Genomic DNA, 27,643 nt, shown 5'->3' with positions numbered 1-27,643 from the left:
TTCCCTATTTAATAAACGGTGTTGGGAAAACTGGCTAGCTATATGTAGAAAGCTGAAACTGGATCCCTTCCTTACATCTTATACAAAAATTAACTTAAGATGGATTAAATAATTAAAGATTAAGACCTAAAACCATAAAAACCCTAGAAGAAAACCTAGGCAATACCATTCAGGATGCAGGCATGGCCAAAGACTTCAAGACTAAAACACCAAAAGCAATGGCAACAAAAGCCAAAATAAACAAGTGGGATTAAACTAAGGAGCTTCTACACAGCAAAAGAAACTACCATCAGAGTGAACAGGCAACCTACAGAATGGGAGAAAATTTTTGCAATCTATCCATCTGACAAAGGGCCAATATCTAGAATGTACAAGGAACTTAAACAAATTTACAAGAAAAAAAAATCAAAAAGTAAGCAAAGGATATGAACAGACACTTCTCAAAAGAAGATGTTTATGTGGTCAACAAACATATGAAAGAAAGTTCATCATCACTGGTCATTAGAGAAATGCAAATCAAAACCACAGTGAGATACCATCTCATGCCAGTTAGAATGGTGATCATTAAAAAGTCAGGAAACAACAGATGCTGGAAAGGATGTGGAGAAATAGGAATGCTTTTACACTGTTAGTGGGAGTGTAAATTAGTTCAACCATTCTGGAAGACAGTGTGGTGATTCCTCAGGGATCTAGAACCAGAAACACCATTTAACCCAGCAATCCCATTACTGGGTATATACTCAAAGGATTATAAATCATTGTACTATAAAGACACATGCATACGTATGTTTAGTGCAGCACTGTTCACAATAGCAAAGACTTGGAACCAACCCAAATGCCCATCAATGATAGACTGGATAAAGAAAATGTGGCATATATACACCAAGGAATACTATGCAGCCATAAAAAAGGATGAGTTCATGTCCTCTGCAGGGACATGGATGAAGCTGGAAACCATCATTCTCAGCAAACTAACACATGAAGAGAAAATCAAACACCACATGTTCACACTCATAAGTGGGAGTTGATCAATGAGAACACATGGGCACAGGGAGGGGAACATCACACACCAGGGCCTGTCAGGGGATGAGGGGGTGGGGAGAGATAGCATTAGGAGAAATATCTAATGTAGATGACGGGTTGATGGGTGCAACAAACCACCATGGCATGTGTATACCTATGTAACAAACCTGCACGTTATGCACATGTATCCCAGAACTTAAAGTATAATAAAAAAAGGATGAAATGATGTCTTTTGCAGCAACATGGATGGAACTGAAGCCATTATCGTCAAGGAAATAACACAGATATAGAAAGTCAAATACTGCATGTTCTCACTTATAAGTGGGAGCTAAACAATAAGTAGTCATGGATATGCAGAGTGGAATAATAGACATTGGAGACTCCAAAAGGTGGGACGGTGGGGGGTGGTGAGGGTTGAAAAATGACCTATTGGATACAATTTTCACTATTCAGGTGATGAGTACACTAAAAAGCCAGACTTCACGACACAATATATGCATCTAAGAAACCTGCACTTGTACCCCTAAAATATATTTAAAAAAAAAGAAAAACAGTGTTCTCAGGTACTGTTTTCTGTTAATGGGCCCCACATATTACTACTCAGACATCCTACAGAGCTGATGGAAATGGCAGTTTTGCATTGGAAAGTTAGAGAAATGGGCACTGAATAACACTCTTTCAGAGGCCCTTTGTTCTCTTTTTCGAAGCCCAAAACTGTTTAGGATTAGGCCCTATTCTGTGGGGCAGAGGAGGGCAACTCGTAAAATTGGGAGTCGCAACCATATGTTTTGAGAAATGATTGAAGAAACTGCAATTGTTTAGGTTACAGAACAAAATTGGGGAGGCATAGAGCTGTCTTTAGCTATTTGCAGGATTGGTGCTGGCTTTCTTTGTGAGGAAGAATGTCTAAGCAGAAGATGTGGACAAAGAATGGTTGGACTGCTTGGCAGAGCCATGAGCTTCCTAGGCAGCAGAAGTATTCAAGCAGATGCTGATGGTTGTCAGTCAGGGTGGTATACCGTGAGGTCCTTCATTTGGTGAGTTGTTGGAGGTTCTTGGTTGGGAGAAGAGCACTACTGCTGTGAAGAGTGGATGCCGTGATTCTATGTAAGAGGGTCTCAGGGAGAAGCAACAGGGAATGGTAAAGCCAGTACTGTCAGAATGCACGGGAAATCCTGAGCTCTGGTCTCAGCTCTGCTACAATATTGCCGGGTATTTTGGGTGGATCTTTTGGCCTCTGACTTTAGTTTGTTCTCTCTTTCTCTCTCTCTCTCTCTCTCTGTGTGTGTGTGTGTGTGTGTGTGTGTGTAAAATGAAGGGTTGAATCAAAGTCCTCCAGGGTTCCTTCTAAATTAACAGTTTTAAGATAATAGTTTTCTTAGCCTGCAAATTTGATAGTTGGCACAGCCCCAGAACCACGGAGGCACCTAAACCATAGGGCAAGAGCAGCAGAGCCACATGCTTGTTAGAGCCAATAAGAAGGAAACACTACTTACGGGATTAATTTTCTTGAAGAATCTTCCAGAGATATATCTCATTCCATACTCTTATTCAGTGACAGTTTACTGATAGGGTTATTGTGCATAAAATAACTTAAAGCAAAATGTAATCCTGGAGGTTATACTTTTTTATTCAATTAAAGTAACATGGATCTATGATGAATAAGGCATCAGGAATATGATGATGAATAATAAGATGCCATCTCTGGCTTCAATAAACTGCAGCCTAGTGGGGATAACAGTTGGATTAAACTAACAATGATGCACTGAAATGAGCTTAGTGTAAAGGCACAAGCACCGTGCAAGGGTGCATTCGTCCCTTCTGCCAGGTGGGACTTGGATAGGCTTTGTAGAGGGGTTGACTTTCCAGAGGGCCCTAACAACATGAGTAGGACTTTACCTGTAGAGAAAGTTTATTCCAGGGGCAGGGATTATTATGAGGCAATGCACAAAAGTTTGGAAGTATTTGGTGTGTTTAGAAAAATGGGTAATCTGGTGAGGCTAAGCATAAAGTATCTGGAAGGTCTGCTTGGTAACCTAACTAGAAAGGTGGTTTGGGGCTGGTTTAGAAAGAGTCTTGACTGTTACAGTATTTTGAGCTTTAAATTTTAGTGGAGAGCCCTAGAAGTTTTTAAGTATAACCATATCTGTGGCTCATGTACCTGAATCTATTAGGGGTTAGTAGAATGGATTGGAGTTGTGAGGGATCTGGCAGTATCCTGCCTAAGTGTATGTGTGTAAAACAATCATCGTTCAGCCATGTTCGTGAAATCATCTCTATCTGAACCTCACTATCCTGTAAGGTTATCAAAGTAGCTTAGTCTAGCCAAGTCCTCTCTATCAGAGACCCAAGTTATATTTTTGAGAAATTAAAGAGTTGAAAACTTGGACTAGGCTTTTAAAAAACAAAACAAAACAAAACAAAATCTAAGGGGAAGGAGATGGAGGACAACCTCAAACTGGAGGCTTTTGCCTCCAACCTCAGAATGGTAAGGGTCTGACTGAAGCACTGTGCTAGGAATGAAGTGGTGCATATTTGGGAAGTTTCAGAGGACTTCTAAAGAGGAGAGTGAGTGAAGTCCCAGGCTTGATAATGTTAGGAATCCTGCAGGACATCCTGGTAGAGATATATGTGCCAGATTAGAGATTTGACATATTTGGTAGCCCTCAATGACAGCTAAAGCCATGAGAATGCAGAAAATATGTGAAGGAATCCTTGTTAAAGTGGGAACAGTATCAAGCTCAGAATCTTGAAGATCATAAAACCTTTGTGAGGTGAGCAGAGAGGTGGAACTTTGAGAAAGTGGTTGAAGTGATAGGAAGAGAACCCTAAACCAGGAGATTCTGGTGATGACTGAGGCATACAGAAAGTAAAGTTGAAGAATAAGGATGTGCGATGTGGGTTCTAGCTCTGCCCAGAGGCTTGGGTCTTCTGATTTTAAAAGGCTATTCTGGAATCTGAGTGAGAGAGTCCTTAGGAGGAGACAGCTGAGTCATCTACCGAGTAGATGGATGGAAATAGACCTTGAGAAGATCCAGCTTTTCTTGCTCTTACTCATTGCTCACCAAGCAACCTTTTGATCTGTAATTTCATCTTAAGTGAATCCACCCCCAGATACAAGATTGGTTCTGGTTTCCTGGCCAGGAATAATCATTATAGTATAAAAGCTGGTGTTTTGATTTGTCACACATCTATGTGAAAGCACATTGACATCTCCAAGGCAAGACACAACCCTGTCCTCAGCACCTCATATCACCCTGGTTATGGAGTTAGTACACTAGACCAGAATCTCCTAACTCACGGCCAAGTGCTCTTTTTATATCCACTATGTTTCTCTGCCTTTCGGCCTCTTGCTGTTTTAATGAGAATGAACCAGTCCACAGAGACTGAGCATCTCTGTGTGAACTTTAAATCTCATATGTTTTTTTCTTTTCTTTTCCTTTTTTAAAAAGAGATGGAGTTTGCTATGTTGCCTAGGCTGGAGCGCAGTGGCTATTCACAGGTGTAATCATAGTGCACCAAAGCCTCCAACTCCTGGGTTCGAAGCGGTCCTTCCACCTCAGCCTCCTGAGTAGCTGAGACTATAGGTGCTCACCACACCGCACTGGGCTGATTCTTGTATTCTTAACCAGCAAAGTCCTAGAATAGAATTTGGACTGTGGTGATGTTATTGGATGCAGCAATGAGTGAGGCTCAGCTTAAAGTCATCCTATATCATTCACATTTTACGGCATTTGAATGATCTCGGTTAACCCATGTAAGTACTTTAGCCCCCTGTGATTCTGATTTGGTGAGGGTAGCTCTGTACCGTTAGAAGATGTTCCCTAAGGAGGCACACTTTTCTGGCGAAAGCGATCAGCACATAGCTTGCTATGAAATCAGAGCTTTGTTTCACAAGACTTTGTAACCTGGTGCCTGCAAAGCACAAGAATAAAAGCACCACCTTCTGTGCCTCAAAGTCCCAGTTTTATAGTCCTTGTCTGCTTTGCGAATTAAGAGGCTTTGACAACTCCCCCTTGACCTAAATGTGTAAAATGTTGCATGTTGTTTGGGCTGTTCTAATAGCTTTTATTTGGCCCTTTCTGAATTTATAAGGTCAAATGTAATTAGCCCCAGATATCCACATCCCCACTGGGAATGATTTCAAGCAGCAATACATCTTAAAATCTATTTAAAAGCCTCCAACCTCTTTACATCTTTCAAAAATTGTTTACGTCTCTAAATTGGCCTTGATTTGGAAAGGTAAACGGGAGAAGTTTGAGGCAGTAATTGGGCTGAGTCAGGTACTTGTGCTCAAGGTTGGAAATAAAGGACTCTTTTAGATGGGCCTGTAGTAGTTGTGTTTTAAGATCAACTCTCATGCTTGCCATATGGAGCCAGACCTATGGCTTTCACAGCTGCAACCCTTTGGCCCTGTGTAATCTTCCCTCGATGTGTAGTGATAATCACCAAGTGGAATGCCTGGTACAGATGGCCTCGCATGCTTCAGTGCACAGCCCCTCTGGGTACAGATGATGTGCAGCAGAGTGATGTGGGCACGCAAGTGGGTGGAAATTTTCTAATGTGTCACAATAATAACAATGCTGAATCCTATTGCTGTTCAGCTTCCTCTAGAACTTCAACCCACGCGGCAGCCTACTTGGTTCACAGTCCTATGTGAATGCTAGACAATTAGCAGCTGATAATGAAAAATGCCATGGGAACCAGTGGGAAAATAATAGCTTACTCCAAGGATATAAGGAAATGAAATTAGCACAGACAGTAAAACAGACAATTTATGGTGTCTTTTTTTTGTAATTAAAAAGAACCAGTAAATACTTCTAGTAGAGAAATCTGAGAATCAATTAGAATCCCATCTAATCAGAATTGGAAGAGGGTTTTTGTTTTCTTTTTCCCCAGAAATTAACTCTAGAGAAAATTCCTCTTAGGAAGAGGTTCCTACTAAGGAACTTGAATAGATAAAGGATGCTGATTTTATTTGAATATATGATAGTTTTGTTCAATGGTTGTTACCTAAATGGTTGTTTGTTGTCTGAGCTTTAAAAAGGGACAGTAACACTAGATAATTGGTTTTACTGATTAGGGCTATGCATTTTTGCTCTCACCTGAAATATCGGCAGATTTTGAATGCTCCCAACAAACAAATTCTTAGTAATAGGGTGAACTTGTATCTGTGGACAGATAACCTTTTGAACACAAGAAAATGTGTTGTCTGAGAAGTTTGGGATTGAATGGATCTTTCAGTATTCTTATTTCTAGATGTCCCATGTGCTACTTAGGCAAGTCCTTAAGCACCCAGTTCTATACCTGACTTTGGGGGTCAAGAGTTAAAATTGGGAGAGTTTTATAATAATCTTTTAAAAAATATTTGTTTTAGGCTGCAAGAAAATGGTTTGTCTTTTTAGGGGTATTGGATTAGTGACAAACAATTCTGTTAAAGTTTCAGTCTCACTGTGTGGGCAGTCTTCTGTGAGTTGAAAAATAAAGTTACAAACAAATCAAAATTATATTTCACTCCAAATGTTTTCCAAATGCATTTGTTTTGGAGAGTTGAAGAAAGTCGGATGTCTTTCTTCCAAGATTGTTTTTATCTGTCTGAAGTAGACTTATCGCTCAATCTCTCTCATTTGTAAAAATATTCTCTTTTTATGTGAAAGTTAAATTGCCCCATTGATTCAACAACCAATCCCCCAAAATAATGTGATTGAATATTCTCTGACATTTCAACATGACACACTTTTATTGGGCATATGTTCCTAATTGTTTCTATAATTATATTATATTCAGTATATATATATATACACACACACACACACACACATACGCACACATATATGGAGGGCAGTGGTGTGATCATGGCTCACTGCAGCCTCAACCTCCTAGGCTCAAGTGATCCTCCCACCTCTGCCTCCCGAATAACTGGTACTACAGGTAGGTGCCACCATGCCCAGCTAATTTTTGTATTTTCAGTAGAGACAGGTTTTGCCATGTTGCCCAGGCTGGTTTTGAACTCCTGGGTTCAAGGGTCCTTCTGCCTCAGCCTCACAAAGTGTTGGGATTATAGGCATGAGCCACTGTGCCTGGCCATTAAGTTCAACAATGTTGAACTGATACAGTGATATTCATGCTAACTGATTTTTTTTTTTTTTGGCAAATGACATAAATTGTACAAGGCTCATATATTGCTTAATTAAATTCAGCAACATAAGCATGCCATTGAAAACCCAGCCATCCAGAAATGTTGACTGTGGTCTTATTAACTGACGAATCACCTTTTGCTGGTGTTCTATTCTCTTCCCCATCTGGGAAGATATAGGAAAATGGAGAGGTCTGCAGAGCGGAGAATAGCTGAAGTGCGCAGGGAAACTCAGACAAGCGAGGAAAATCTCAGAGATTCACTCCATGGACTATTGCATCTCAGCCATTTTCATCATTAAATGCTACTTCTGAGCCTACGTCTGAGTATTAAAGGAAAGGAGAGCAAGTTTGCTGATAATTTGCAGCTTCTAGAAGTGTGTGTGTGTGTGTGTGTGTGTGTGTGTGTGTGTGTTAATGCTAAGAGAGAATGTACATTTTAAACATGTAAAGCAGATAGGTTACTTAATTCTCAGAAGATGATGGACATATTTCAACACACATATTTTATTATATTAAAGATAGCACCCCGTGTATACCCCCAAATGTTGTGTTCTCAAGTGTTTTGAAAAATGATTGGTTGCTAGTGACTCCATATGTTGCTATGCTTTATTTTGGAACATGTTAAAATCTCACTTAGGTTTCATTAAGCCACTTTTTTTCCCCATTTTTTGAGAGGTCTATTTTTTCCTTCCAAAGAATTTGTTTTAACATGTAGTTAACATATCTTTGTTAGTTATTAACTAGGAAGAACATTTAAATGGAATTACCCATTTTCCTTACTTTAAATATATATTTTTTATATTTCACAGTTTCAGAAATTTTTAGAAAAATGACTGAGTATCTATGAATATTATTACACTTATAATGCCTAACTAGCTCTGGATGTAGGACATTGGCAAAATAATATGCTGCAAAGTATCACAGACCTTGTTCTTCTCTTCTTTTAGTTCTAGAAGCATCACATAGCAAAAAAGGAAAATTAAAGCTCTCAATGTAACTTGTTCTGTATTAATTTTTAAGTGGCTTATTGAATTTCATATTTGGTTGTATAAACAACTAATATAGGAATGAGTCTAATTGTACAGATATTTTGAATTTGTGTCCTTAAATTGCTTTTTATAGAGAACAGACACATTGGTTGTCAATGCTTAAAGGTTTCCAATTTCTTACCTCCTTTTTGTTGATTGCAAAGAATATCTGAACATAAACTATAGTATCTGTGATTATGCTGGTCAAAGCAAGATAAATGGTCCAAAAAAATTTTTTAAAAATTTCCTCTTTGAAAACTTCAACCCCCACATAATGCCTGCCAAGTAGTTCTAGAGGTCTCCAGGAGACCTCTCTCTTGTACCCTGTAGACCAAACCTTTTGTTCACAGCATTTGCTCTCTTCCTCTCTCTGGTTCCCCCATGGTGACCTCCTAAATTGTTGATGACAGTGAAAGTCACCAGCACTGATGCTGGAGCCAACTGCTGTCTCCACCGTCCTGTTGAATTCTGAGGTCTAGGGCCTCACCTCTTACTGCTGCTGAAATTACCTTTGAAAACATCTCCTTGTTTTGCAAAAGCTGCTGATTCCTAATGCTATACCTTTGATTGTCACTTCCTTATCCTGGGACCGAAGGAATCTGGGCTTGGGTCAACCTGAGTGGTAGACACCTGTGCTGTACCCAGGTCACCTCTACTCTGACCTTGTTCACTGCCTTTCCTGGGAGGCGCTGTGGTCCTTAGGGATGTGGATTCCTGGAGGAGAATGTAGGCATGCTCAAGCAAGACTGAAATCCAAACAAAGCTTAGGTTTAAGTCAGGGACTCCTGCTGCATGACTGAAAACATCATAGAATGTTTCAAACTTCTGCTGCTTTCTAAATGAATGAGTGAAATTGAGGTTATTTCATTGGAAGGAGAACTTTCAGGTTAATGGATATACAAAGATGGGAGGGATCTATAAATGGCATTTAGATTTACCTCAGACTTATGTTTTTAATGAGATTTCTCACACTTCCCACAGTGGTGGCAGAAAGTTTATAATACCTGTGAAATTATACCTTTACTTTTTAATTGTTTGTATTGTTTTTGCTCAGTTATCTGGTTCCTTCCTTATTATTTTGTTAAATAAATTTTCAGCTTCCTTTCATCCTATTTCTAGTTCTTGTTGTGAGTCAGATGGCTGCAATTGGTTAGCTTTTTTTTTTTTTTTTTTTTTTTTTACCCCTTCACCAACCATGGAATGAAATTTACAAACATCTAGTGACTGTGTGACATGCTGAAGCATCTCTATTTATGTCGTTATATGCTCTGCCTTCTCCTTGAGCCATTGCTTGAAAATCAACAGATGGGGCTATCCAGTGGCACGCCAGACATACAGTTAACTTTGAGGAAGTTTTTAGCATGAACTATGTGACCAAACTTTACAGCCATCTGATTTCCAATTTAGTAATTACTGGAATAATTAGATGAGTTACTCTGCAGATGGCACTTAAATTTCTTGACATATGTGCCCTTGTCATCTATAGCAGATGATATATACACTAGTTTTCTTCACTATAGCATTTGTATATAGGGATGCAACATGCCTTTTAAGCTTCTCTGTCAAAGTCTCTAATTTTGTTTAGACTCAGATGCCACCTTGGCTTATACTGATAGAGCTGTTGGCTTGCTCTGTTCAGTGTTACACATTAATTGTAGCACTGTGCTGACTACAATTCTCATGACCTATAATATTTAAACTTTATTTTTAATTCTAAATGTTGAATAATAAAATTACAGAATGTTCAAAGATGAAGGAAATAACTCTCAAACAAAATCTAAGGAAATTATGATTTTAAAAAATATATGTATTTGGAATTTAAAACTTATTTTGAGATAAAATTCATATATCATAAAATTCAGACCCTTTAAATAATGTTTTCAAGGTTCCCCCATGATGTAGCATGTATTAGTACTTCAGTTTTTCAGTCTTTACCATAGCAGGGTGGTATATAGTACTTAACTGATTTATTAACATATGATTAACATACAAAAGCTGTGGGTGTTTAGTGTAGACAACTTGATGTGTTTGCCGATAAGTATATACCTGTGAAATGATCAAGCCATCATCACTATCAATGGTATAAACTTGTTCATTGCCTCTAAAAGTTTCATACTGTCCCCCTCCCACTATTTTGGGGGTGAATTCAAGAGTACTTAACATAAAATCTACCCTCTTAGCAAATTTTTTAAATATACAGTACAGTATTGTCGATCATAGGCCCTATATTTTACAGTAGATCCCCAGATCTTATTTAGTTTGTATAACTGAAACTTCATATTTGTTGAACTGCAACTCCCCATTTTCTGCTCCAGCCACTGCCAACTAACATTCTCTTTGCTTCTATGTGTTTGACTATTATAAATGTATTGCATATATGAGATCATGTGGTACTGTATTTATCTTTCTCTGTGTGTCTTATTTTACTTAGCATAATGTTCTTCAGATTCTTCCATGTTGTCACAAATGGCAGGATTTCTTTTTTTAAGGCTGAATAATATTTTATCTTATGTATATGTACCACATTTTCTTTATCCATTCATCCATTGATGGATACTTAGGTTGATTCCATATCTTGGCTATTGTGAATAATCCTTCAGTGAACATGGGAGTGCAGATATCTTTTTGAGATTCAGATTTCAATTCCTTTTTGAATGTGTGTAGAAGCTAGATTGCTGGATCAAGTGGTAATTCTACAGTTAATTTTTTGAGGAATATCCATTTTGGTTTTCATGGTGTCTGTAACAATTTACATTCCCATCAACAGTGTAAAAGGATATCCTCTCCAACATTTGCTCCTTTTTTCTTTTCTTTTTCTCTTTCTCTCTTTCTTTCATAATAGTCATTCTACCAGATCTGAGGTGACATCTCATTGTGGTTTTGATTTGCATTTGCCTGATGACTAGTGATTTTGAGTACCTGTTGGTCATTTACATGCCATCTTTGGAGAAATGCCTATTTAGGTCCTTTGCCCATTTATTAATTGGGTTATTTGGCATGTTTGCTATTGAGTTTTAGGAGGTCCTTATGTATTTTTAATATTAATCCTTTATCAGATATATGATCTGAAAATATTTTCTCTTATTCCACAGGTCACCTTTTCATTTGGTTAATTTTTTCCCTTGCTGTGCAGAAACTTTTTAGTTTGATGTAATCCTGTCTGTTTATTTTTGCTTTTGTTGTCTGTGCTTTTGGTGTCATATCTAAGAATTGATTTGCCCAGTTTTAAAAGTTTTAAAAGCTTCAGTGTTTAGAAGCTTTTAAAACTAAGTTTTCTTCTAAAAGTTTTATTGTTTCAGGTCTTATGTTTAAGTCTTTAATCCATTTCAAGTTGATTTTTGTGTATGGTATGAGGTAAGGGTTCAACTTCATTGTTTTGCATGTGGATATCCAATTTTACTGAACCATTTGTAGAAAAGACTGTTCTTTCCCAATAGTGTACTCTTAACACCTTTGTCAAAGATCAGTTGACCACATTCGTATCTGTTTATCACTAGGCTCTTAATTCTGTTCCATTGGCCTAGCTCTCTGTTTTTATGTGAATGCCATACTGTTTTGATTACTACAGCTTTGCAGTATGTTTTGACATCAGGGCGTGTGTTACCTCTAGCTTTGTTTTTCTTACTCAATATTGCTTTGGCTATTAAGAGTCTTTTGTGATTTTGAATAAGCTTTAGGTTTTTTTTTTTTTTTTTTTTCCTATTGCTTTAAAACATGCTATTGTGATTTTGACAGGGATGCATTAAATCTATAGATTGCTTTGACAGGGATTGCATTAAATCTGTAGATTTTAAAAAAATTTATACATTGCTAAAATAGACAATATTTATTATTCCAATTCATGATCATGGGATGTCTTTCCATTTATTTGTATCTTTTAAAATTTCTTTCATCAATGTTTTGTAGTTTTCCATGTATGTCTTTCACCTCCTGCAGCATTACTGAATTTGCTGATTAGTTCTAACAGTTTTTTTTTTTTTTTTTTTTTAATCTTTTGGGTTTTCTACATAGAAGCTTATGCCATCTGCAGACAGAGATAGTTTTACTGCTTCCATTCGGATTTGGATGCCTTTTATTTATTTTTCTTGCTTATTTTTTCTGGTTAGGACTTTCAGGACTGTATTGGAGAGCACTTTTGGAGACGGAAGTATGGTCATCCTTGTCTTATTTTAGATCTTAGAGGGATGCTTTCCACTTTTCATTGTTGAAATGATGTTACCTGTGGGCTTTGAATAAATGGCCCTTATTTTGTTGAAGTAAGTTCCTCTATACTTATTGAGAGTTTTTCAATTATGAGACAATGTTGAATTTTGTCAAATGCTTTTTCTGCATCTGTTGAGATGATTATGTGATTTTTATCTTTCATTATGTTAATGAGCATATTTCATTGATTGATCTGTGTATGTGGAACCATCCTTGAATCCTAGGGATAAATCTCACTTGATCGTGATGTATGATCCTTTTAATGTGCTGTAGAATTCAGTTTGCTAGTGTTTTTGTTGAAGATTTTTGTATATGCATTTATCAGGGGAATTGGCCTGTAGTTTTATTTTCTTGTGGTTTTGTCTGGCGTTGGTATTTGGTGATACTGGCCTCGTAAAATGAGTTTGGAAGTGTTCCCGCTTTTTCCCTTTTTAAGAGTTTAAGGATTGTTATTAATTATTTAAGTGTTTGTTAGAATAAACTTAATGAAGCCATCTGGTCCTGGGCTCGACTTTGTTGGGAGTTTTTCAATTATTCCTTCAATATCCTAATTTGTCATTGGTTTGTTCAGACTTTCTGCTACTTCTTGTTTTAGGTAGGTCGTATGTTGCTAGGAACTTCTCCATTTCTTCTAGGTTGTCTAATTCATTTATGTATAATTATTCATAATATTCGTTTATGATTCTTTTTAGCTGTAGGTTCAGTTGTAATATCTTCCCTTTCATTTCTGATTTTGAGTTCTTTTTTTTTTTCTTAGTTCAGCTAAGGGTTTGTTGATTTTGTTTATCTTTTCAGAAAAACAACTCAGTTTTTTCAATTTTTAAAATTGTTTTTCTATTCTCTAGTCCATTTATTTCTGATCTTACCCTTACTATTTTCTTCCTTCTGCTAATGTTTAGTATTTTTTTATTTTTCTATTTCTTGAGGTATATAGTTAGGTTTTTTATTTGAGATCTTGCTTCTTTAATGTACGTATTTATTGCTTTAAACTTCTAGTAGTGCTTTCCTGAGTCACATATGATTTGGTATGTTGTGTTTTTTGTGTCTTGATAAATATTAATTCACTTTTTGATTCGTTCTTTGACCTCATAATTGTGTGAGTATGTTATTTAATTTCCATGTGTTTGTGAATTTCCCATTTTTTCTGTTATTTCAGTTTCATTTCGTTGTGACTGAAAAATATATTTGTAATGATTTCAGTCTTCTTAAGTTTGTTAAGGATTGTTTTGTGACCTAGCATGTTATCCATGCTGGATAATGTTCTGTGTGTAATTGAGAAGAATGATTACTCTGCTGCTATTGGGTGGAATGTTCTGTATGTATCTGTTAGATCCATTTGGCCTGTAGTGCTATTTAGTTCTGCTCTTTATTGATGTTTTTTTGTCTAGATGGTCTATATATTATAGAGAGTAGGATATTGACATCTTCTATTATATTGCATTGCTACCTATTTTTCACTTCCGATTTGTCAATGTTTGTTTTATATTTCAGGTGTTTTCATGTTTGGAGCATATATATTTATAGTTGTTATAGATCCCTGTAGAGTTGATCCTTTTGTCATTATGAAATGACCTTCTTTGTCTCTTGTGACTGTTTTTGTCTTAGTGTTCGTTTTGTCTAATACGAGTATAGCCACTTTTGCTGTCTTTTGGTTACCATTTGCATGGAATATCTTTATCCACCCTTTTTATTTTCAGCCTATGTATGTCCTTAAATCTAAGGTGACTCTTTTGTATATGGCATATAGTTAGGTCTTGTTTTTTGTTTTAATATATTCAGCCATTCTGTATCTTTTAATTGTAACTTTTAGTTCACTTATGTTTAATGGAATTATTGATAGATAAGGGCTTACTATTGCCATGTTGTTAATTGTTTTCTGTCTCTTTTGTAGTTCTCTTCTTCCTCTCTTTTTCTCTTAGCATCTTTCTTTGTGTTTTGATTTTTTTTATAGTGGTATGCTTTGATTAATTTTTTTACCTTGTGTGCATCTACTGTACTTTTTTGTTATGGAGTTTACATTGAACACTTTATAGTTATAGCAGTGTATTTTAAGCTGATAACTTCAATCACATACACAAATTCTGCACTTTATGTCTTCCCCCAATGCTTTGTGCAACTGATGTCATATTTTGTTTCTTGCTATGTTATGCTTCTATGAACAAATTTCTGTGGTTATAGTTACTCTTACTATCTTTTCCTTTAATTTACATTCTGGTGTTAAATGAGATTTACATACTGCCACTACAGTAGCACAGTATTCTGTGTTTATCTTTATGTTTACCTTTAGTAGTGAGTTTTATATTTTAACATGCTTTTGTGTTCTTTAGCATCTTTTAATCTCCACTTGAAGAATTCCCTTGAGTACTTCTTGTACGGCAGGTCTAATGGTTATGCACTACTTTAGTTTTTTTGGGGGGGGCTGTTGGGACAGGGTTTCACTTTTCACTCTGTCACCTAGGCTGGAGTGCAGTGGTGCAATCACAGGTTCACTGCAGCTTTGACTTCCCAGGCTCAAGTGATCCTCCCACCTTAGCCTTCCAAGTATAATAACTGCGACTACATGTGTATGCCACCATACCTGACTAACTTGTAAATTTTTTTGTAGAGAGGGTGTCCATGTTGCCCAGACTGGTCTCGAACTCCTGTGCTCAAGTGATCTGCCCACCTTGGCTTCCCTAACTCAGTTTCTATTTGGGAAAGTCTTTATATCTTTTTCATTCTTAAAGAACAGTGTTGTTTTTTTTGCTTAGGATTGCCTTCTTCATTCAGGGTCTTGTTTTTTGCATATGAATTTTAAAGTAGTTTTTTCTAATTCTGTGAAGAATGTCACTGGTAGTTTGATAGAAGTAACATTGAATCTATAAATTGCTTTGGGCAGTGTGACCATTTAAAAAATATTGATTCTTCGTACCTGTGAGTGTGGAATGTTTTCCTGTTTGTTTGTGTCATCTCTAATTTTTTTGAGCAGTGTTTTGTAGTTCTCATTGTAGAGATCCTTCACTTTCCTGGTTAGCTGTATTCTGAGGTATTTTATTCTTTTTGTGGCTATTATGAATGGGATTGTGTTATTGATTGTCTTTCAGCTTGGATATTATTGGTGTATAGGGATGCCAGTATTTTCATACATTTATTTTGTATCCTGAAACTTGGCTGAAGTTGTTTATCAGATCAAGGAGCTTTTGGGCAGAGATTATGGGATATTTTAAGGTATAGAATAATATCATCTGCAAACATGGATAGTTTGACTTCCTCTCCTCCTATCTGAATGCTTTTTTTTTTCTTTCTCTTGCCTGATTGCTCTGGCCATGACTTCCAATACTATGTTGAGTAGGAGTGATGAGAGAGGCCATCCTTGTCTTGTGCTGGTTTTCAAGGGGAATGCTTCCAGCTTTTGCCCATTCAGTATGATGTTGGAACAGAGCTGGGAGTTATCATATTACTTGATTTCAAAATATCCTACAAGGCTACAGTAACCAAAACAGCATGGTATTGGCACAGAAGCAGAGACATAGATCAATGGAACAGAATAGAGAGCCTAGAAGTAATGCCACACACCTACAATCATCTGATCTTTGGCAAAGTCAACAAAAACAAGCAATGAGGAAAAGACTGCCTATTCAATAAATGGTGCTGGGATAATTGGCTAGCCATATACAGAAAATTAAAACTGGACACCTTCCTTACACCATGTGCAAAAAATTAACTCAAAATGGATTACAGACTTAAATGTAAAACCTAAAACTATAAAAACCCTGGAAGGTCACCTAGGAAATACCATTCTGGACATCAATCCTGGTAAAGATTTTATGACAAAGATGCCAAAAGCAATTGCAACAATGACAAAAATTGACACATGGGACCTAATTAAATGAAAGAGCTTCTGCACAGCAAAGGAAACTATCAACAGAGTAAACTAACAACCTACAGAATGGGAGAAAACTATTTACAAACTATCCATCCAACAAAGGTTTAATATTCAGAATCTATAAGAAACTTAAAGAAATTTACAAGCAAAAATGAGCAACCCCATTAAAGAGTGGGCAAAGTACATGAACGGACACTTTTCAAAAGACATGCATGTGGCCAACAAGTATGTGAAAAAATGCTCAATATCATTAATCATTATATAAATGCAAATCAAAACCACAAAGTGACATCATCTGATACCAGTCACAGTGAATATTATTAAAAAGTCAAAAAATAACAGATGCTGGCAAGGTTGTGGAGAAAAGTGAACACTTATACACTGCTGGTGGGAATGTAAATTAGTTTAGCTATTGTGGAAAGCAGGTTCGTGATTTCTGAAAGAACTTAAAACAGAATTACCATTCAACCCACCAATCCCATTAGTGAGTATATAGCCAAAGGAATATAAATTATTCTACCATAAAGGTATGTGCATGTGTATGTTCGTTGCAGCACCATTCACAATAGCAAAGTCATGGAATCAACCTAAATCCCCACCAATGGTAGCCTTGATAAAGAAAATGTGGTACATATATACTGTGGAATACTACACAACCATAGAAAGAATGAGATTATGTCCTTTGCAGCAACATGGATGGAGCTGGAGGTCATTATGCTAAGTAAACTAACCCAGGGACAGAAAATCAAATAACACATGTTCTCACTTGTAAGTGGGAGCTAAACATTGAGAGCATATGGACATAAAGAAGGGAACAACAGACACCAGGGCCTACTTGAGGATGGAGAATGGGAGGAGGGTGAGATTTGAAAAACTATGTATTGGATACTATACTTATTACCTGGGTGATGAAGTAATCTGTACACCAAACCTCTGTGACATGCAATTGACCTATATAACAAACCTGCACATATACCCCTGAACTTAAAAGTTAAAAAAAAAAAAAAAAAGACAGTTTTGCCAGGTAAATATTTTGTTTTGTAGTTTTTCTCCCAGTACTTATATCATCCCATTGTCTTCTGTTCTGCAAGGTTTCTGCTGGGAAATTAACTGATAGTCTGTTTGGGGGTCTCTTGAATGTGACATGTGGCTTTTCTCTTGATTCTTTCAAAATTCTTTCTCTCGGACTTTTGGCAATTTAATTCTAATGTGTCTCAGTATAGATCTTTTTGTGTTCAATCTAGAGAGTTTTGAGATTCATGAATCTGGATGTCTATATTCTTCCCAGTATTTAGGAAGTTTTGGTGATTATTTCCTTAAATATGCTTTTTGCCCCTTTCTATATTCTCCTTTTTGGACTTCCATAATGTATGTATTTGTTCACCTGAGAGTGTCTCATGAGTCTTGTAGACTTTCTTTATTCTTTTCATTCTTTTCTTTCTGTTCCTCTGACTGGATAATTTCAAATGGTTTGTATTTGAGTTCACTCATTCTTTATTCTGCTTGATTAAGTTGAAGCTCTCTCTTCAGTTCAGACATTGTATCTTCAATTCCAGTATTTGTGTTTGGTTCTTTCTTTCTTGTGGCTTCTATTTCTTAATTGTACTTCTCATTTTGCTCACATATTGTTTTCCTGATTTCATTAGTCTATTTTGTGTTTTCTTATAGCTCATTGAGATTTTTAAAGATGGTTATTTTCATGTATTTTTCTTTTTTTTTTTTTTTTTTTTTTTTAGACGGAGTCTCGCTCTGTCACCCAGGCTGGAGTGCAGTGGCCGGATCTCAGCTCACTGCAAGCTCCGCCTCCCGGGTTTACGCCATTCTCCTGCCTCAGCCTCCCGAGTAGCTGGGACTACAGGCGCCCGCCACCTCGCCCGGCTAAGTTTTTGTATTTTTAGTAGAGACGGGGTTTCACTGTGTTAGCCAGGATGGTCTCGATCTCCTGACCTCGTGATCCGCCCGTCTCGGCCTCCCAAAGTGCTGGGATTACAGGCTTGAGCCACCGCGCCCGGCAATTTCATGTATTTTTCAAGCAGTTTATGTATCTCCATTTCCTTAGGGTCAGTTTCTAGAGCTGCAATAGTGTCCATGGAAGATGGTGAACTTAATCGATAAATATTGTGTAGGTTCTGACTGCCCCACCGACCAGTAGTTCCTCCATCTCTCGTCCCTTTCCCTCAGGCCTTCCTATTCCTTGAGACACAACAATATTAAAATTAGACCAATTAACAACCCTCCAATGGCCTCTAAGTGTTCAAGTGGAAGCAAGAGTCTCTCAGTTTAAATCAAAAGCTAACAATTGTTATACTTCATGAGCAAGATATGTCCAAAGCTGAGATAAACCAAAAGCTAGATCTCTTGTACCAAACAGCTAGCCAAGTTGTGAATGCAAAGGAAAAGGCTTAAAAGAAAATTAAAAGTGCTACTCCAGTGAACACACAAATGATAAGGAAGCAAAACAGCCTTATTGCTGAAATGGAGAAGGTTTTAGTGGTCTGCATAGAAAATCAAACCAGTTATAGCATTCCCTTAAGGCAATGCCTAATCCAGAGTAAAACCCTAACTCTTTTTAATTCTGTGAAGGCTGAGAGAGGTCAGGAAGTTGCAGAAGAAAAGCTTGAAGCCAGAAGAGGTTGGTTCATAAGATTCAAGGAAAAAAGTCATCCCCATTACATAAAAGTGCAAGGTGAAACAGCAAGTGCTGATGTAGCAGCAGCAAGTTAAACAGATGGTCTACCTAAGATCACATCTTCAATGTAGACCAAACAGTCTTCTATTGGAAGAAGAGGCCATCCAGGATTTTCATAGCTAGAGAGGAGACGTCAATGCCTGGCTTCAAAGGACAAACTGACCCTCTTAGTAAGGGCTAATGTAGCTAATGACTTCAAGTTGAAGCCAATGCTCATTGACCATTCCAAAAAGTCCAAGAGCCTTAAGAATTATGCTCAGTCTAATCTTCCTGTGCTTTAGAAATGGAAAACAAAGTCTGGATGATAGCACATCTGTTTATAGAATGGTTTACTGAATATTGCAAGCCCACTGTTGAGACTCACTGCTCAGAAAAAGGAGACTCCTTTCAAGATATTACTGCTCATTGACAATGCACCTGGTTATGCAAGAGCTCTGAGGGAGATGTACAAGGAGACAAATGTTTACACTCCTGCTAACACAACATCCATTCTGCAGCCAGTGGATCAAGGAGTAAGTTCAACTTTCAAGCTCATTATTTAAGAAATATGTTTTGCAAGGCTATAGCTTCCCTAGATAGTGATTCCTCTGACTCATATGGGCAAAGTAAATTGAAAACATTTGGAAAGGTTCACCACTCTAGATGCTATTAAGGACATTTATGATTCCTGGGAGGTCAAAATACCAATATTAACAGGAGTTTGGATGAAGTTGATTCTAATCTTCCTGGATGACTTTGTGGGGCTCAAGATTTCAGTGGAAGAAGTAACTGCAAATGTGATGGAAATAGCACACTAGAATTAGAAGTGGAGCCTAATGACATGACTGAATTGTTGCAATCTCATGCTTAAACTTGAAGAGATGAAAAGTGGCTTTCGTATAGATGAGCAGAGAAAGTGGTTTTTTGAGATAGAATCTACTCCTAGTGAAGATGCTGTGAATGTTGTTGAAATGACAACAAAGGATTTAGGATGCTGCATAAACTTAGTTGATATAGCAGTGGAAGAGTTTGAGAGGATTTTGAAAGAAGTTCTGCTGTGGATAAAATGCTCTCAAACAGCATCATATGCTACAGAGAAATCTTTCATGAAAGGAAGAGTCAATCAATGAGGCAAACTTCATTGTTGTCTTATTTAAGATAAGAGCCACCCCAACCTTCAGCAACCACCTGCCCTGATCATTCAACCACCAACATTGAGACAACATCCTCCATAAACAAAAAGATTATGTTTCACTGAGGGATCAGTGATTTTTAGCATTTTTTAGCAATAAAGTATTTTTAATTAAGGTACGTACATGGTTTTTTAAAGACATCCTGCTATCGCACATTTAAGAGACTACAGTATAGTGTAAATATAACTTTTATGTGCCCTGGGAAACAAAAAAATTGTGTGACTTGCTTTATTGTGATATTTGCTTTATCGTGATGGTCTGGAGCTAAACCTACACTATACCCAAGGTATGACTGCATTTTCAATTCTCTTGGGTGCATACCTAGGAGTGGAATTGCTGAGTTATATTTGGAATTTTAAACATGTCTAAACAGGGCACTTTTTGTGCAACCCTGATTAGGCAATCCTGTAAGTCTTGTGTTGCCACCTTCTGAGTCATTTCTATGACACTCTACTTATTTAGAAAGCACATAATCTAATCTACAGTTTAACATATCCATGGCCAACGGTCCTTCATGCACGTCTTTAGACTTCTCACTAAGTACTCATAAGCACAGAAAAAGATGACATTGAAATTAATAGATTCTGGAAGAAACATGATGAACTCTTTTGAAATAACCAAACTTGCCTTTCTCTAACCTTTCTCTAACTGAACTAAGCTTTCTCTCTCCTTAGCTAGACTTGAACTTATTTCTGATGCTCCCCATCCCTCATCCCTGCCCCAACCTGGAAAGATGGAGAAAAACCGTATCTTCACTGTTTGTCTCTGACTCAGATATTCAAAGGTCATAATAGTGCATATGGCAGAGTGGTTATAAGCATGTTTTAACTTCTTTAACTTAGTGAAAATGTGTAGGGAATGTTTAAGATCTGTCAGATTGTAGAGGAAAAAACAAATAGAGAAAAATGAAAGTTTGTAGCTGAAGAAATAGTAATGTAGTTTAAGATGGAACAAGCGCAGTTGAAATAGAAGAAATTATCGAAGATGCAATTGAATAAAGTTTTCCTAAGCTTGGAAAAAAACAAAAACAAAAAACAAACCATGGATATGTGATGAAATCTGGCTTCCAAGAAAAATGAACAAAGAGACTCATAGAAAAATACGTTCTGGTAAAATTTTTATGTTATAAAGGAAAAGGTTCTAGTAGCATACAGACTGAAAAATTCTGTTGCCCATATAGTAACGAAAAGTAAGCTGCATCATCACACTTATTTATGGAGCATTAAGGCTAAAAGGTAATGTAGCAATGTCTGTATAATTTTGGGAAGAAAAAAATATTGGGACTTACCTGAAAATTTTATGCCCATCCATAGTTAAGCCATTACTACAAGAATTGTTATTAACAAAAATATTTCTTCTCCAAAAAAACAGAGTTATTTTGAGTAACATAGGGGCCATTTTCTACACTTTTTCTTGTCTTTGAAGATTATATTGAATAATCTCTTTATATTACCTTCAATCTGTGAATGTTTTTACATTAAATTCATTAATATAAGCATATGAAATGGTATCTCAATTATGATAAAATAAAGTCAAGAAAAAATTATTTACCAAGCTAAAATGTTAAGTGACAGGTGATCAGATTGAACATTATCATCATTTTTATATTTTCTAATATTTTCCAAACATTCTACTCTATGCCTGAATTACTTATTTTTTCTTTAACTTATTTAAAAATAATTAAAACTTTTTAACGAATACAAATATTTATAAGCCCAAACAGTGAAGTCTTTACAATTTTATATTTGCCAAGTAGCTAAAGTGACTGAAAGGAAGCACACAAAATCTTAGTAGTGAGTTGTTTTATCTTTTTCCATATTTTGCAGATTTTATGTAATGAGTTTCATGCTGCTTTTATGATGGAAAAAAATCCTTTATTCAAAAATAAAAATTTAGTTTCATTAATTGATGACATTATAAGATGCAGATGTTTCTGCTTATACATGAATCCTGTTTTTCCTAAGACCTATATTAATGTAAATCATATCCTATGTTGGTAGTTTTACTGACACCCTTGAGGTATATCTTTCCAGGAGTTTTCACTGATAGGCACATTGGCCAATGTGTTGTAACATAGAAGAGTTCCAACATTTATTCAGGCAACAAATTATCTATTGAATGCTTACCTTATGCTAGCTGCTGAGAGTACAGTGAGTAACTCAGACATAGTCCCTGTTCTTATGAAATTTAAAATTTAACATTTGAAATTGGTTGAAGAAAACTGTCAAGGGCTTGGTAGGTGGCAACACACTGTAGAAGCGTCCAGCTTTGGCTAGAAGAACAAGAAAGGTTTTCAAAGGAAGCATGGTATCAGATTAGCTAGAGGAGCAGTTGTCCCAGGGAGTTGAAATATGCAAAGATCTGGAGGTGTGACCTACGTTTGGGGAAACAGAAATAGGTGAACACAGCAACAACCAAGAGTTTGATGTTGGGGAGTGATGAGCAATAAAGGCTGGAATCAGTATCCAGGTCATGAAGGGCCTTGTAAATTGAGTTAGGGAATTCAGATTTTGTCCTCTGGGTAATGGGATGCCATTGGATGGTGCATTAGTTTCCTAGGGTTGTTATTGCAACAAATTACCATAAACTTGGTGACTTAAGACAACACAAATCTACTCTTACAGTTTTGGAGGCCAGCAGTTCAAAATCAAGGTGTTGGTAGGTTGGTTCCCTGGAGGCTCTGAGGGAGAATCTGTTCTGTGCCTATCTCCTAGCTTCTGGTGACTGCTAGCCACTCTTCACACTCCTTAACTCGAGGTTTTGTAACTCTACCCTCTGCCCTGGGCTTCACGTGGCTTTCATCTCTCTGTGCCTTCTGTTTTTACTGTCTCATAAGGATACTCATCATTGAATTTAGGTACCACCCTAATCTAGGATGAACTCATTTCAAAATCCTTACTCTAATTACATCTTCAAAGACCTTTATTCCAAATAGGGTCACCTTCTGAGACTCATGGTGAACATGTGTCCTTGAGGCCACACAGCGCAACCTGCTACAGAAGGCTTTAGAAGGGCAATTGAACAAACTTACAAACGAAATGACTTATACATTTCAGAATGATTGTTCTGGCTATTGTATAGAGAATGGACTTGAGGGGGCAAGGCTAGAAACAAGGAGATCAGTGGGAATCTAGGTATAGAGTACCAGCAACTTTAGAGGTAAGAAAGTGGAGATGAGACTGAGTGTGGTGGCTCACACCTGCAATCCCAGCACTTTGGGAGGCTGAGGCCTCCCAGATCATTTAAGGTCAGGAGTTCAAGACCAGCCTGCGCAACATACCAAAACCCTGTCTCTACTAAAAATACAAAAATTAGCTGGGTGTGGTGGCGCACACCTGAAATCCCAGCTACTCAAGAGGCTGAGGCATGAGAATCGCTTAGATTTGGGAGGCGGAGGTTGTAGTGAGCCAAGATTGTGCCATTGCACTCTAGCCTGTGTGATGGAGTAAGGCTCTGTCTCAGAAAAAAAAAATGGTGATGAGTGTAGAAAATACTTTGAAGATGGTTGATTGTGGAAAGAAGAAGATAAAGGGGTGTGGTTGAAGAGCACGTGGTGGTGAGGAGGGAATTTTAAAGGATGGGAGACACCTGGTGCATTTCTCATGCAAATGAGAAAGACACAGCATCCACAAGGGAGAGTGGCTGACAACACAGAAGTGAAAGGCAAAAAGCTAGAGAGGGGAGGAGGATGGAATCTAGAGCTCAGACTGAGTACAAAGCAGCTGATCCATCCCATATTTGATCATTCCTAGATATTTTAGTAGCTCTGGAAATTTGGTAATGAGAAAGATGGTTTACTCCTGTTTAAGGACTCTGTCAAGTACCACACTGATTACTTTCCTTGTGTTACCTCTGTTAACCTTTGATGTAGCTGTGTTTATTTTCTCCTTTTGTAGTTTAGCTCACTGAAGCACAAAGAGGTTAAATAATTTCTGGAAGGCCACACAGATAGTAAGTGGTAGTGTCATTTCAACCAAGCACTGTGACTGCTGATCCCTTGCCTATAACTACTACTACAGTGTACTGCTTCTGAAGGGAGGGGGCATAATCAATATGCACATACTTTATTTTTCATGGTGTGTGTTGGTTTTGATAGCAGGCACTGTTATTATTTTGCAGACTATGAAGTTATTATCTTGCCTGCTATTTTTGTTTTGTTTTGTTCGTTCTTATATTGGCTTGCCACTAGGTTGAATCAGTAAGGCAGTATCATTTATTTCTTTATCTTTTCAAGGTGTTGGGATTGGTTTGATTCATCTTTTCTCTATTTATCTGGATAGTAAGGTTAGGCGAGTATTATCCCTTCATATTATTAAGGCTTTGTGTTATTTGTATTATTAAATCATATATTAAACCTGCCCAATGATTAAAGCTGCTCTTAGGAGATTCATTTTCATAAGCATATTCACGTATACCCAATTCCCTTGAATCATTCTTAATGACATTTGTTCTGTAATCTAACCCTTTATACAAGTTAATTTCTGGATGTCTTTACTGAATGTTACTTTGGCTCAAATGTCACTTCCTTAGAGGATTCTTTCCTAAATCCCAAACTAGCTCCTCTGGTCTCTCTGTTATATATGCTCATAGCTGAATGCAATGGCTGGGACTCTTTGAGGCGTACTGACCTTAGCCAGGTCAGTTAAAGGGCCGAGTTTTTCGATACTGAGGAGGAGGAGGAGGAGGGGAAGGAGGAAATGGAATTTCGTCTTCCAAAATTCTAAAATATTAGCAGTCAAAACTATAATTTGAATTTCTTATATGGATGGCATGAATTATTAATTTTCTTATTGCTGTTGATAACCATGATCAAATTGCACAGTTGGATTTGCAAAATGTATCCAGGAAATGACTTTTCCTCCAATTGCCAATGTTGATGGAAATATCTATCTGAAAATTTGTCTCAAGTGATGATTGTGTAAGCTTTAGGCAGCTGCATTTTTGGAGACTTGCTTTTATAACACTGGTCCACCATGTCCAGCTAAACCCATTTGATTGAACTCTCTCTTTATTGTGTGTTTGAAGTTGAATATTGGGCTGAGGACAGGAGCAAGAAGAGTTGTACTCCAGGTAGAAGAAACTACACATTCAAAGGTATAGATGTCTCTCATCTAAGGAGCCAGCATCGCAGGATGTACTGGCCAACAGTCCTTTTCCTTTCCCCTGTACACAGTCTTGGGGGATGTCAGCCAGAGTCAGGATTTGTAGAGTATTTGTCATTTCTCATTAACAAAAGTAAAGATTCTGAAGAGCATTGATCATAATTTGTTAGAACGGAAACTTAGGTCACTCTCATTGTGATAATATTTTTTTCTTTGTGTTCTCTCGCCAGTCACTCCTGAAGCCATTGGCTTCTTGTCTGCTGTTGGGGTCTTTATTGTTCTTCTGGCCGTCCTCTTCCTCTTCATCAACAAGAAATTGTGTTTCGAAACGATAGGAGGCCTTCCTTTCCTGGAGCATCGAGGGAAAAGAAAGCAATCTAAAGACAAGACTGGGATTCGCAAGGGGCTGGGTAAGCATTATGCTTCAGATTCTCCTGGGCTCGGCAACTTGCTGTGGTGTGGGTCAGGGTGGACATGATGAATTGACTTTACTAAAGAATACATTATCTTTATGAAAGTAATGTTCTCCTTAGAGTTCGAGGAGCAGATGGGAAGAGGCTCTGACCACCACTTCCCATTTTCTTAGCTCTTTAGAAGTCTCTGTTGAGTTTTCCTCTGATGAATGCTTGAAGAAAAAATATGTGTTCTGTTTGACAAGAGCTTTAATGCGTTTTAGTCTCATGATGTTAGAACGATGTTGACATTTCACTTGTTAGTTGTTTTTGAGATTTTTCAGTGCTCAGGACCGTGTCTCACCTTGTATGGCAATGGTCACTTTTCCAAAGGGAGATTTTTACTCTTTAAGCTCACTGAGTATACTGTGTCATTTACTCACTGCCTTCAATTTGATGAGGGAAAAATAACACGCTTAAAGAAATAATTGGCTTCCTGCTCTTAGAGGACATACTCTATTTTCAATTGCTGAAGCACAGAACTTTGCGATACAGGATGTTCTCACAGAGGGATGGTTATCACACAGATGTGGGACATTTAAAGAGAGTACTCTTATCTTACAGATAATAACTTTGCTGTTTTTTTATCAGTCTGATTATTACTCTCCTTTTCCATACCCCACAAGGTATGGGGCATGATGTACCTGGTCAAGGAGCAACCTTACATTTTTTTCGAGTGAAGGGAACCTTACATTTTTTTCGAGGAGAGTACCCTCCAGGTATCCTACGTTCTTGGTGTGTTCTAAGTATGCCTGGATCAAGGGGAATATTTGGCTTACTGATATGGCAGCTTTTGTAGCCATGGATAGTTCAGCTTTTTTGCCTTGTTATAAGAAAGGCATAATGTAGGAATAAAGGCATTTATCTATTGCTTATAACAAATTATCCCAAAACTTAGTAACTTAAAACAATAAAAATTCATTGTCTAACAGTTCTTGAAGTTCAGAAATTGAGGAGTGGCTTAGCTGGGTTATTCTAGATCAGGGTCTGTTGTAAGGCTGCAGTTAGAATGTCATCTGAAGGCTTCAGTTAGAATGTCATCTGAAGGCTGCAGTTAGAATGTCATCTGAAGGCTTCAGTTAGAATGTCATTTGAAGGCTGGACTGTGGCTGTCAGAGTCCCCTCCAGGATGGCAAAAGGCCTCAGATCAGATCCACGTGGAACCCTCCACAAGGCTTCTTGAGTGCTTTATGATGTGGCAGCTGGCTTTCCCTGGAGTGAGAGATCCATAAGAAAGCAAGGAGGAGCCACCGCTCTTTTTATGCCCTAGCATAGGAAGTCTTACAATGTCACTTTTATCACATTGTGTTTGTTCACTGAGCACAGCTCAAGCTCAAAGTTTGGGAAATTCAGTTCTACTTTTTGAGGGGAAGAGTATCAAAGAGTGTGAGGACATATTTTTAAATCTCTATGTGAGATAATAATAATGAGAGAGGTGTAAATTGCAGATTTGGCAATTGCTTTGGCATTCCTGCTGTTGCATTGGCCTTATTTTTTGAACTTCCCATGGGACATATGACTTATTCTGAAAATAGAATGGAATATTTTAAATAGAGCTTGCTATGCAAAAGCTGGGACTTATGAATGATTTAGACACTACTGTCCCAGCTGGGACATAGGTGAGTGAGATGAACAGATGTCTGTTTGGCCATGGGTTGGTATGAAGGTAGGATTCATCATGATTCTGTTTCTCTCCCTTCAGCAGCTGGCTGTCACTCATTATGTGACCTTGGCAAATTATGGAACCATTACGAACTTCAGTTTCCTTGTTTGCATATTGGGAGTATCAGTACGTCTCTCATAGGGTCAACCTAGATTAAATTAAGTAATTCTGTAGAGACACCAGCATAGTGCCTATAGCAATGCAACAGCAATAGCAAGTCACAGTGATGGCTGCTAGGAATGACATTACACATTCATGAATTGTATTCATTACTTAAATTGGTAGATTAAAGTTGGTGATGTTTTCTC

At 37.4% G+C, this 27,643-nt stretch overlaps 1 protein-coding gene across 1 annotated transcript in view; it reads left to right on the top strand.

The window, feature by feature from the left end:
* The window catches only part of SYT16 (synaptotagmin 16), a 241,183-nt gene that overhangs the window by 80,400 nt on the left and 133,140 nt on the right, over nt 1-27,643 (top strand). Inside the window, 1 exon segment of the mRNA XM_003901907.5 lies at nt 25,451-25,630. Within this exon segment, the coding sequence (XP_003901956.3) occupies nt 25,451-25,630 (180 nt within the window).

This window comes from Papio anubis, chromosome 7 (genome assembly GCF_008728515.1).
Source record: "Papio anubis isolate 15944 chromosome 7, Panubis1.0, whole genome shotgun sequence".
NCBI lineage: Eukaryota > Metazoa > Chordata > Mammalia > Primates > Cercopithecidae > Papio > Papio anubis.
The sequence above is the reverse complement of the archived record's forward strand: the minus strand, read 5'-3'. Positions and strand labels throughout refer to the sequence as shown.